The sequence below is a fragment of the Pollicipes pollicipes genome, unplaced genomic scaffold (genome assembly GCF_011947565.3).
Source record: "Pollicipes pollicipes isolate AB1234 unplaced genomic scaffold, Ppol_2.1 Scaffold_4295;HRSCAF=5057_pilon_pilon_pilon, whole genome shotgun sequence".
NCBI classification, from domain to species: domain Eukaryota; kingdom Metazoa; phylum Arthropoda; class Thecostraca; order Pollicipedomorpha; family Pollicipedidae; genus Pollicipes; species Pollicipes pollicipes.
The window spans coordinates 8,242,174-8,255,085 of record NW_023596461.1 but is presented as its reverse complement, the minus strand read 5'-3'; the positions used below and the strand labels follow the sequence as shown (position 1 = coordinate 8,255,085).

The following is a 12,912-nucleotide window of genomic DNA, read 5'->3' as shown; positions in this document are numbered from 1 at the left end:
CTGTCAACTTTCTGGAATCGCGGCAGACCATACCTGGTTACATGATCTTCGAGCAAGAAAATAATGCGCCCAGTAAGCCTAAATCATCCAAGTCGGCCAGGACACATTTTTTTGCGACAGTCAAGCAACGTCTCCGTTCGCCGCGATCGTCGGCTGGCCGTGCCGACGATCTGGCGTGGTACCACTGCCGTCGATTGGAGGCGTGCGCGCTGACCAACATATAGCTCTGGCGCCGGCTTAGAGGATGGCCTGTCACTGCAAGGTACCGCCTCTCTCTCACCTCGGTCTTGGACCCGCCACGCGACGTGATTATCCGGAATTATCCGGAATTCTCCATTCTCCGGAAGCTGGGGCCTCCGTGGGTGAAATGAAACAAGGGGACGATGGCGAGGACTGGATAGGGAACTTTCATATGCCTAAAACTTAATATATGTGTAAATGTTTGGCAAACTTCACCTGCTACAAGAATAACCTGCACCAGAAAATCAACGGTATGTATCAAATCCTCATTTAACGACTGGGATCAGTTCGATCTCGTTGACACAAACCCGCAGTTATTACGGCATGATTACGCAACATTGCCATGCTCCATATGCTACCTTACTGTTTATCTTTTGCCAGTGTAAAAGTGCTGGTGTCATTTGTATTGAACCCCTAATGTTGCTGAATGACATCATCATGTCACCATGTAAAACTGACGTCAGCATGTAAAATCTAACTGACATCGTCCGTTGGTGACCTTGTTTGACTTTAGCTGCCTGACTCATGATTATCATGGACAGGCTTTCAATAGATCATCATCCAGGCATTAGTTTTTAAGAATGTCCTTGCTCTAGCGCACGCAGGAGCAAAGGCAGCGATCGGAGATTTCGCCCCCTCCCACGTGGGCGTGCCGTTCTGACCGGCCGCTCGGACGCGTGTTGAAAGACAGAAAGTAAGCCCATAAAACACTCGCACATCGCTTCACCACACACTCGCTCCAGCAGACGAGGCCCAGATGCAATGTTCGCCGTCCGGAGGCCACACCGGCTCGGCATGGTCTGTGTATCGACTGGCTCAGGGAGCCGCCGGGCGTCCGAGACGCTGGCGCCGCAGTCTGCGCCCCTTGCGCGCCCTGATTATGGTCATCACTGGGCGGCTAACAAGCCAGAAAACAGGCGCTCCTTGGGGAGGCTCAGGGGCCCGCCGGCGGCGCCCGGTGTGCCGCTCCTCTATTGGCCAACCACCCGGCTTCGGAAGGAGACCAGCGGACAGCCGTCGCTGCCGACCACCGCCGGCCGGCCCGCGTCCTCACCCTCAGCTGCCGCAGCCGCCGCCGCCGCCGACCACCGCCGACCGGGCCACGTCTTCATCCCCGGCTGCCGCAGCCAGCGGGGCTGTCGCAGCCCCGCCTCGGTCGGAAGGCTCTTAAATGTAAACAAAGCTGTGACGGTCTCCGGTTGAGACTGCGACGGCTGGCGGCTGCTCTGCTGCTACTGTTACGTCTCAAGTCGGCTGTTTTCCTGCCCGAATATTTTGGAGGTGTTCAGAGCTGATGATCATGTAGGGGATAAGTCGGGGTAGCTGTATCGGGCGCCACAAGATGTTCTTGATTACATTTGGAGCGTGTAGCAAAGGACATCAGCACCAGTTGTGACCTTGAGCATGATCATGATCACCGCCATCGGCTGATTTTGCCCTCAAGGTGAGCTGAACAGCTGAGCTAGCTGAGCTAGCTGCGGAGCTGAAGATGGGGGAAGGCCAAGGTCAGGCGGACCCGTACCTCTACATCCGCAGCTACAAGATCGGCATCTTCGGCTGGCGTAAGCGGTGCCTTTACGGTCTTCTGCTGGTGCTGCTGCTCATGGTCATCATCAACCTGGCGCTGACGCTCTGGATCATGAAGGTTCTCGACTTTTCCGTGGTGAGTGCTGGCTACCGGCTCGGACGTGCTGCGCTTCTAAGAAGCGCCGTCCGGCCGAAAATTTAACTCTAGTGCATGTTCATTTCACGCAGCACTTCTTACAGGCGTTGTTGTGGGTCATGTTTGGTTCATATGACATTGTGACGAGGATGATGGTCAGGGAAGACCTAGTGCCAGATATGCACACGGGTCATTCGGTGAGAGATTTAACGCTGCCCTCGACTTTTCAACCCGGTAAGAGTTCCTCTTTTCTTGCTAGAGGGCTCTTACATTTTGGTCTCCCCGGCTTCTTATTTGACCGTCGTGACGACGTAGTTGCTGGGATTCGCACAAACGCGAAAAACCCAACTTGATGGCCGGGAGAAGGGCCGCGGCTCGGCCATCGGAGGCTCCTCAGCTAGCCGCGGCTCCCGGCGCCTCGGGAGCCGCTCCGACCGCGGCTCCCGGCGTCGGTGGCCGGCGCGGCTGTTTACCTGTCGCCCGGAGAGCCATCGCCGCCGATGGCCGGCCGCGCCGGGGCCATCAGGGCCGGATCGGCGCGGCGGCCAGCCGCCGCCGGCACATCGCTCCGGCCGGTCGCGGTTTATAGGCCTGATTCGATGGGGAGATTGGCTGCCGAAAGGCCGATGAGCGGTGATCGGGCGGTCGTCTCCGGCGGCCGCGGCTCCGGCTCGGCCGGGCCGCCACCGCCGACTCGTGTCGCACGACGGGAGCAAGCCGCCCTCTCGGCCCGATCCCCTGAACAAATGCTTCGGTTGGGTGCAGATAGGCTGTAAGGAAGTGTCGCAAAGCTTATGTGCTGTTTGTTAAGTGTTCGGGAATACAAAGATAGCACAAGTATGAGCCCTAGGTGTCATGAGTAGTGATAGAGCAGGAATACACTTAAGCTCTTCCTAGTATATTAGTATATCAGTATATACAGTATATTCAGTATATATATCAGTATATAGCATGTTAGTATTTGACATGTCAGTGAGCCCTTAGACTTCTTAAAGCACATCCAGCTTTGTCAATCGCTACGCTGCCGACCAGTTGGTATCTTGTGATAACAAACCAACTGCGCCATGCGCTGAAGTCCTTTGAGTGTGACTTCCTCTGCGAAATTTGCATTCCGTATGTGATGCGAGGATGAGCTTGGCTTTGCTGGCGGCTTAGGGCAAAGCGGAACTCGTAACTGAGCGCGACGAGCGCTAGTTTACCAGCATGTCCGTAATTTAGTAATCTGAGCCCGTCCGTCACCCCTCCGACGGAAATGGCGTGGCTTAAGGCGGTCGAGCCGGGACGCGCGTGTTTTCCCGTGACAGATTCCTTACCCTCCGTTCTCGGCGCCCGTCTTGCCGCCGTAACTGGACATCTCTTATTCAGGGGCGTGAAGCAGATCAAACCGCGCCCTAATACCTGCCTGTTCTTTATTCATGCGTCGATTCGGCGGCGCCGGCCGGGGTCGGCACGCCACGCTCCGGCCCGGCTCCCCGCGCCGGCCGAGTCCCCTCTAAGTGCCCGGATCAGGAGGCCGCCGGCGTCGCCGCGCAAAACAATGCATACATCACACTGGGCCCGGCTAAACAAAGTTGGATTGGCGTCGGCCGACCGGGCGCCGTCGCGCGCGTCAGGGCGGGCTGAGGGCTACGCCGAGTGTAAATCATGGACATTGTGTCGAGTGGTTTCGTATAGGGCCATGTAGGATTGGGATAAAATGTAGGTCGGGAGAGTCTAGTTCAGCTCCGTTAACACGTGCCCGGATGGCCGACTGAATATCACACGTTCGGATGAAGGTCATTATGAGCGCCTTCAGATCTTAAAAAATAGGAGAGTTAGATAAGCTAAATTCGCAGAGTGGGAGAGTTTGTATGTCAATTAGCTTCTGTGGAAATGTGAGGTTCCAGGTCATAACCTTCGGGCCAAACAAGATCCAACAAGGTAAATTACAGATTGGTGCCCAAACCGCTCGCAGAAATCCTCCTACAACCGCCTTGAACCTAGCTACCTGTTGTAAACAAAGGGCTACTTTGTTCATTTCAGGCCAGTGACCCTGTTCACTTAAGCATTATGCCATGCGGTATGTTCCTTAAAAAATGGTGATCTGCGGCATTTAAGGCCAGTGGTCTACTCTGACCTTCAAGAACTCCATGGAAGATGTCTGTCTTGGTCCCTGCTATCAAGAAATTCGAAATGAGCGTCAGAAACTTCACCACAAGCATGCCATCCAGTAAAAAAAGCAGGTTGATTTTGACCTTGGTCTGACCTTCGTGCCTGGCCCAGGGTCCATGTAATTTTTGCGATATTAGATCCAACTGTCGTATTGTCTAAAAAACTATCTCAGAGGTGCATGGATTCGTCTAACACTCGCTGTCTCGTAAGATTGAGCGATTCGCTTAAAATTGCATTCGCTGACAGCCAAGGCCTGACCTTGGCCTGCCATGGGTCGGCGCGCTTATAAGCTATATCTTATTTGTCATATCAAAAGATACATCATTCAATCGCTTACAACTATGCAAAAAAACGAGATGCAAAAACAAAATGCAAAAAAGAAAATTATTCTGGAAAAAGAACTTTTGGGAGGTCGAATTCCCCTCCCCCCGTGAACCCATGTTAAAGAAAACGCCAGCTGTTTATCGGTCAGCAGTGGTGTGAATTATGGCATCACAGGATATTTCTCTTCAGTGCATGGTGCCCAGGGCCATTTTGTATGTCAAATGCATCTTGTACATCGTGCGCCTGAAGTCAGTTTTGTCAGATGTCAGAATGAGAGGTGCTATTCCCCACAATCCCCGCAGGACCCCCAGCCCCGCCACGTAGGCCTCCTCTGCAATCACTAACATGATGGCAGGGCCGTACTGTCCGTGCCTTTACTGATGCCCCGAAGGCACCACTCATGTACACCGCATGTCCTGGTATACGGCATACTGAAGACCCCCCCCCCCCCCTGCAGCTGCGCCTGACCTGGCGTCAGGGCGCGTCAGCGGTAGTGACACCGTGACACCGTGTCCGCGTGTCAGCGGGCGTGTCAGCGGCAGTGACACCATAACACCGTGTCAGCATGTCAGCGGGCGTGTCAGCCGCAGTGATACCGTGCCAGCATGTCAGCATGTCAGCGGGCGTGTCAACAGCGGTGATACCGTGTCAGCGTGTCAGCATTCAGCGAGCGTGTCAACAGCAGTGACACCGTGCACGCACGGCTCGTGTGCGGTGCAGGACGGCATCGGCGGCCTGCGTGTGGTGAAGGGCGGCATCGTGCTGGACGGCGACTCCTGGGTCATGGGTCAGCTGGTGGCCAGTCATGTGCGCTCGCGCCACCACCAGCCCATCAGCTTCCAGTCGTCGCAGAACTTCTCCGTCAACATTCGGAACAAGGCTGGCGAGCTGGCCTCCCAGCTCACGCTCGGTGAGTCGCTCAGCAGTCGGGGTCGTCGCTGGCGCACCGTGAGTTGCGTGAGCTGGTGACGAGTTTGCCTTCCAGCTCACGCTCGGTGAGTCGGTGAGCAATTTGGACCGTCGTTGGCGGACGGTGAATCTTGTGAGTTGGTGGCGACTTGGCCTCTGAGTTACTGCGGAGAGCTAGTGCTGGCTTGCAGAGCAGTTTCATTACAACATCGGCCCATTCCTCGTCCAATTATTGTTCGCGACACTGAAACATCAGTCGTCACCTGTGGGTAATGATGTGAAGTGGGGCTGAGAGCTTTTTTCTTGCTGGCATGTCGCGATCGGTTATCATGTTGGCTGTACAGGACTTCAGTTATTCCAACATTTGGTGCAATACTGACGCTATCATTTTTTTTCCATTACGTTAAGTGTTGACCAATGAACGGGACATGCCATGAGCTAGCTGCTGCTGATTGGCGTTTGGTAGCCGATGAAACGCGTTTCCATGGCAGCGTCTTTGCTAGAAAACGCCCGTGAGTGACTGGCTGTGACGTCTCGCATTTACCCTTCAACAGCCATAAAGGTTATAGGTTGTAATGCTGGCTGCTGGTTGACATTAGATACGCATTTTGTCCCTGAAAATACACCGCGTGCCAAATAAGTAAAAGGTTCGTGTATTAGCTACACCACTTTACTGCACAGGACCCTTGTGAGGTTGAACTCGAAGCAGTAAAACGCCGCCTGAAATGCATGGTCGACCTGCGCCCAACGCGCATCATTGCAATTTTGACGCGTCTTATCGTCCATCGCTCCAGGCCCAGAGGGCTTTCACGTCATCTCGAACTCTTTCCAAGTCACGGACCAGATGGGTATGGTGCTATTCGCGGCGTCACCCAGCCAGGTGATCGTCGGTGCGCACACACTGCAGGTCACAGGTGAGGTCAAGGTCACACGCCGGCCTCAGGAATCTGGCTCTGCGCCCAAAGCGTCCACCCCGGTGGTTAGTCCGCAATATTCGTTCTGGGTTATCTGATATGTCTTTGTGCCCATCATGGATGAAAGCCTGTTTAGCTGAACTGTGCAGTACAGATTGTCTGATGGTGTCTATGGGTCTATGTCTCATGTCTGATGGATCTATGGGATGTACGTTGCTTTGTACAGGCGATAATTATGCGCCTTATTGAAAGCGCTACAGGCATTTACGCATATGCCTGCAGCTTTCATATATCTCCAGCGTATCTGGTGGCCAGCGCTCGTGCTTATTTTGTTGAGCTTTCGTGCCAACCTGGCGACATCTCTTATTTGCAATGTAAACACACCTAGTGAATGAGACGACTCTAATGACCACACCAGCCACACGCATCGATTGATGATCCAACCATTGGTCGTGTGCGTAATTAACTCAGTGTGATGATGGTCCACCTACAACCATATCGGAATTCCCTCACTTAACGACCATTGCGCTTGTGTCTTCTAGCTGACAAGTCAGGGGGGGGGGGGGGAGCTTAGTACACCTAATCATTGGTCGATATCGGCCCATGTCTGCGATGCCGTACAGTGGCAAGCTTGAACGCTGCATGGGGGCCGGGGTGCAATTGGGGCGCCTCGGCTGTGCTGCTAGCCAGGAGTGCGGCGGTTGGCCGCCGTCAGCCGACGTGATCCTCTGTGTTCCAGGGGAGGGCGGGGCCGTGTTCGACGGATCGGTGGAGACGCCGGTCGTGAGAGCGGAGGCCGGGAACGAACTCAAGTGAGCGCACCGGTCACCCGAGCCCGAACACACCCCCGCCGGTCACCCGAGCCCAAACACACCCCCACCGGTCACCCGAGCCCGAACACACCCCCACCGGCCACTCGAGCCCGAACACACCCCACCGGCCACCAGGCCTTGGCTACGGTCCGCCGGCTGTCTCCAATCACGCCCTCTGTCGCGTAATCACGCCGGTGTTCAACGTTCCTAAATGAAGTTATAACCCACGTTTGTTCCGTCGCGACTTTAAGGCAAATACCAATGATTCGATTTTGAAGTGCTGCACTATTTTTTTAGAGTGAAAGTTGAGGAGCTAATCATTTGCCGAGCATGGTCTTTTCGCCACTGTAAACCATACCCAATGCGCGCAAAATGCCCTCCGAGCTCATAACTTCAAAGGTCTCTAGCTCTCAACTACATGTGGCAACCATATAAGTATGACCTAAATTTTCGAGCAATTTTCGGCGATTCCAACAATTTTCAGCATCCGTCAGGCAATCTATTTCCACATCTTGAGAGAAAAAGGAGAAAATGTTATGCCGCAGAGCCTATAACACCGTTAGTGAAGGTTGTCATGACCGTTTTTGCCTACACAGTAAGAGATGTGCAGTGAATTTCCTGTTTTGATGAGATTGACCGACTTGTGTGACTTGCTGGAGTCAACGTCAGTCGTTATATACAGAGGCAGATGAGGCCGTCAGCAGAACTCGTGTGAGATCATCTTGTGAGGTCGTTCAAGAGAACGTCACCGCACTGTCGTACAAGAATGCGCTCTGTCGTTCCACGCCACCCATACGGCTAAACGTTTGGGTGTTACTGCGGAAGGCAGTGGACCGTTAAGTCCTCTAAGAATTGTGTTGAATTTTAAAGCGTGTTTTGAAGGGTGTAACGCATGCGTGTAACATCAGCAATGACATGATCTCAGGTGATGATGATGATGGTGATGCCAGCGTTGCGATTCATTGATCACAACGATCAGGGCTATTGATTGCAGCCGAATTGTTTTGCGGCCCCACGACCTTTAAAAGAGAAATATAAAAAATGTATTTTTATTGCCAAACGCACGCATGCCACGACGCACATGCATGTGATGTCCGCTGCCAAATCATGCCAAGGCGTGTCCAAATCAGATTTGTATGGTGCAACAAATTTTGAACGCAAGATATTAAGGGTCTTGTTCACGTTGTAATAAAAAGTGCGATCCACTGACTATGCGGTTTAGCTCTTCCTTAGCTTCACCTGCTGAATACTGCGGACCGCGCACGTCGGTCTCATCTGCTACCCTGCCTGTTTGGAGAGGGACAGCTGATGGGTGCAGTGTTCCTGCGAGCTCGCTGGGTCGGCTGGTGTCGCCAGCTGGCCGGCTCACAGCGCTAGCGCCGCCGAGGGCGAGAGCACTGCACGCGAACTGGGCACCCCCTCCACTGCTCCGTGTTGACAGAGCACACAAATAGTTCTCTAATTTGCTGGACAGCTGCTACAATTAGCCGACGAAGACGAGTGTGGGTTGATGTCGAGCGAGAGTGAGCAGCCGGCGCGGTTCACGAGCTGCGCTCGATGTCAACATGGGTATCGTGTCCGCCGGCTGTTGGTTCGTGTCCTGGTAGCAGCAGGACGCACCACATATGCTACCGCCCCGGCATATCATGCTGGTACGCAGCGCAGCGGATTTCTCTCCACATCTCGATATAGTTGCGTATAATGCCGAATGGTATATACTGATTGTTCGGATCGCCGACTGTTCAAGTCCTCCCCTCCTGAGATCTCCAACGCTGCATATGCGTATCAGACGCATTTGCCATTTTGAGCCTGCGTGAACGTCACGCAGTGCGAAGCAAACAAGGCTTAGACCAGGGAGATTTAGCACTCAGGCAGAGACGAGACTTAGCACTGCGATTTTACTTATGAAAGCTTCCTTTCGTGCCAGATTTTGTCAAAAGAAGTAGGAGGATACAAAACAAGTCCATTTGATTCGGACTTCTCTGATGGAATTATGAGTTCTCGTGCTGAAGGAAGCCGACCTTGAATATGCCTGGCGGTACTGGTTAAACGGTGATATCAGTCTATCATTAGGTTTCATTAGGACATACGTACCTAACGATTATCATCAGCTTATGCCTAATGATATCTTGATATGGTATTTCAATCGAAGAACGTTTGTTTCTAGCACAAGAACTGATAGCGCCGAAAACAGAAGTTAAAGACTTCTCTTGGTTAAATCTGGGGCGCATTTGTAGCGCACCCAGAATGCTCTATTCTGCGTGACGTCACGTAAAATCTTTGTCGGACGTATTGGCAGCGTAGCTTGTTTTCCGATTACATCTCCTTCACTGTCGTGACAATAACTGCGCATGCTTTTTATTTGCAAGTACTGCCAGTGCTCTTAAGAATGGAAACTGAAAATTATACTCTTTGCCACAAATACAGCACATTCGTATCACTCGCGGTCGTTCCCAGACACACAAATGCATTTATTTTCTATCGAATCTGTCGCGCCATGTCTGCCTCACTGCGATGGAGTGGCGGAAAAATATTATGCGCGTCCGGCAAAGATTTCACGTGACGTCCCGTGGAATCTTTGTCGTCTGGGTCACTGCGAGCATCAAACGGCGCAGAATCCGTGGGTATGACGTCCTGAGTGACGTTGACGATATATTATCTTTGTCGTCCGAGTTGTTGTGAACACTAAACGGCGCCGATTATATTAGGTGTGATGTCATGAGTGACGTCGACAGAACGTCATTTTTGTCGTCCGAGTCGCTGCGATTACATCTCTAGTCTGATGGAATATTACATTACGGGACATCAGCTTTCCACAACTGCATTCCGCATTGGTTACGGGAGCTTAGAGCTCTTCCAGCCCGGGAACCGCGTCAGAACTATAATAAAGGACAGAGGGACGGGTCGAGCAACTATGCAGTCATTCTGGCGTAACCAAGACGCCAAGATCAGGGCCCCCAGCCGGTGCTGCAATATTCGGGGAACCCCCCTCAGGGCGGCCGGTGAGACAGTCCACAGCTAACGGTCGCGGTGTACTCCTAGTGAGATGAGGTCTTCTGATAAGGCGAGGCACTGCGAGGGTGGACGGTCAAGCGGTGAATGTGAACAAGCTAACTGGATGGATAACGAGCATTACGTCCAAGCTGGGCGGCATGTTAGCTCACACTGACTGTAAAGCTCAATAATCTGAGAACGTTTGCATGCAGTGGAGAATATGCTCAACAACACCATTGCAATTATAACCGCAGTTTAGTTCTTGCTTGCTGGTACTGATGCATAATTCTAGTCAAGATCTTGCTGGCTTTATATGCCCGTGTGGAAATTCGTTCATCACCGTTACCTTCTGGTGATTAAATCGCTCTTAGTTATGACACTCGACATTGTGTAATGGCAAAGTGATAGTCTTTCGCTATACATATGACGAACATTGGCATAAAAAGACCTCATCCATTGACATTATGTTCCCAGACTGGAGTCGGCCACCCGGTCACTGGAGATCTCGGCGCCGCTCGGCGTGGCCATTGAATCGCGGGCGGGCGATATCAGCGCCGCCTGCCTCACGGATCTCAAACTACAATCCACCGGCGGATCGGTGAGCGCTGGAATGGAACGAGGCGGATGAATTGAGCAGAAAGGGAAAGATGGAGGGGGAAACAAGAAATGGAATGGACAGCAAATTTTCTCTTTGCTTTCAACGTGACAATGTGAGTGGAATACGGGAGTAAAAACTCCAAAAGCATAACATAGTTTTGACTACGCGCGTAGCGCGCTGCACGCTTCGTTGTCAGTAACCAACTAAGAGCAGTATGAATTCAAAGGGAGAATATCGGCCCCTACCCCTCCCTCTCTAAGATGGTCAAAGCTGGGCAGAAAATGATAGTTCGCTGAGCTTTAAAGAGCATAAGCAAATTTGGCTACCGGAAGTTTATTTCAGAGCATTTCTATTTTGGAGCATTTTTTACTGTGAGGTTAAAGGAGGCAGAATTAAAGACGTTTTTTAGTCCGGACACTTTGCTGTGTGTTCTCTTCTATGCCAGCGTTCCCCCGTCGGTATTCTGAATCCGTCCTTGACTGGGAATGTGAGTGCAAACCAGAGCAGGTCACATCACCTGACCGCGCTGAGCATAGACTTCTCACGGTTCGGTTCGGTCTGCAACATTGGCGCTGCACGCGGCGGCGGATCCGCATCTTTGCTTATTAACGACGTCCCGCGGCTGGACAGCGTATTTAAGCCAACGGTCCTCCCCTCCAGGTGCGAATCGACTCGTCCCGAGTGCTGCTGCCCGGGCTGCCCATCGCATCGCCCAGCAGCCAACGGCCGCTCGGCCCGACCGGCGACGCCAAGGCCTATCAGGTGTGCGCCTGCACCAGCGGCAAGCTGTTCGTCACGCCAGCAGAGGGCAGCTGCTTGGTAGATGGCGCCACCTGCCAGTGAGGTCCGCTGAGGTCCACAGATCGCAGTCAAGGGGGACCATTGATCAGTGAGACCGGCAGCCGATGACAAAGGGGACCATCAACGAATGAGCCCCGCCCACAAGCAGTACGCACGACGTGGCCCACCAATAAGGGGCACCCATGTCAACAAGAGTCACTGAGGCCCACCGGCATGTGGGACACCCCGACCGCTCGACCCCTGCGTTAACCAATCAAGACCAACTGCCAGGGACACTGGACGGACACGGGCGAAAGCAGCCCTACGGGTGGCTCTGGTCTGGTTCCGCGGCGTCATCGCGAGGTGTCACAGACCCGCGGTGCGGCGTAAACCGCGGTGCGGCGTAAAGAGCGAGCGCCAGCTTGTGGTGTCCGATCGCCCTCGGGACGTGCACCTAACGGTGTCCGCCGCGCCGGTGTCCGTCGCCTGGCGCCTGGTGTCCGCCGCCTGGCTCCTGGTGTCCGCCGCGTGGCGCTCGGTGTCGGACCCGGCCGGCTCCGGGTGGTGACCGGACGGTTTGGCCGGGTGTGCTGCGTCGGACCCCTGTGGAGGCACGCTCCCGACTCTGGGGCGCGGGACCGCAGAAGCCTGCCTGCCGAAGCCTGGCGGCGCCAGTGCGATGTCGCCGGGTTTGTGACTGAAGGTGCCTGCCGCGGTTTCTATAACGCCTGCCTGTTGAGCTTCTCTGTTGTGTACAATGTGGCGTTTGAGGGGACGCTGTTAGCCACGATCGCATCTGTTGCTGGCAATTGCGCTGTTGTGTGATATTAACGGATCAGCTCGGCCCCCGTATCGCTCCGCTCTGTTTCGTGCAGAACTGCAGCCAGTCTGCCACCTGAGGGATTGCAAAACGGTCTAGGTCATGCGATACCTCCACCCTGGGCTGACGCGTCGCTTCATCTTGATGCAGACCATCTGGACATCTCGCGGATTGTCCCGGGTCCCAGGCAAGCGAAGCGCCCGGCTGTTGGACAGAGGGCCAAGGAAACGCCGAATGCTGTTGATAGGAATATTGACCTCTGGGCTGAACCGACCATGGAAATGACAATACATGAGAAGTGATGACCGCGATGTGGGCTTAGCCATATTCTGCTCCCTAAGTTCGCACTTGAATCGCGTTATCGATTCTCGTGACGAGTTCTCAGTGGCTGTCTCAGCGCAGAGCACGGAGTTCGGAATCAAATCCATCGAAAGCATTAAAAACTGTTTGCCGACTTAGGTCTCAGATATTGGTGTTGGCTGAATATCATGAGAATGATGGACGTTTCAGTCACATGGACATGGTGGTGAGCCTTGTTCGGTCGTTGGATCAGTGGGAGCGAACCGAACTTCGACTCCGCAATGTTTGAACAGCTGGCCAGTAATTTGTGTCTGGCATGTCGCCACCAATTAAGAAGGGTCGGTGTGAATGCGACGACGGCATTCGCGAAAATTGAATCGATGTCGGCAAACAGCTGTGCAGCTGGG

The 12,912-nt window shown here is 53.5% G+C and overlaps 1 protein-coding gene across 1 annotated transcript; it reads left to right on the top strand.

Annotated features, from left to right (window-relative positions):
• Positions 1 to 1,693: 1,693 nt before the first annotated feature.
• Positions 1,694 to 11,770, top strand: Scgdelta (sarcoglycan delta). The gene is made up of 6 exons (XM_037219787.1): positions 1,694 to 1,903; positions 5,099 to 5,288; positions 6,082 to 6,201; positions 6,941 to 7,013; positions 10,482 to 10,605; positions 11,266 to 11,770. Exons 1-6 carry the CDS (start codon positions 1,730 to 1,732, stop codon positions 11,446 to 11,448), a joined length of 864 nt encoding a protein of 287 aa, XP_037075682.1. The 5' UTR covers positions 1,694 to 1,729; the 3' UTR covers positions 11,449 to 11,770.
• The last annotated feature ends 1,142 nt before the right edge of the window (positions 11,771 to 12,912 follow it).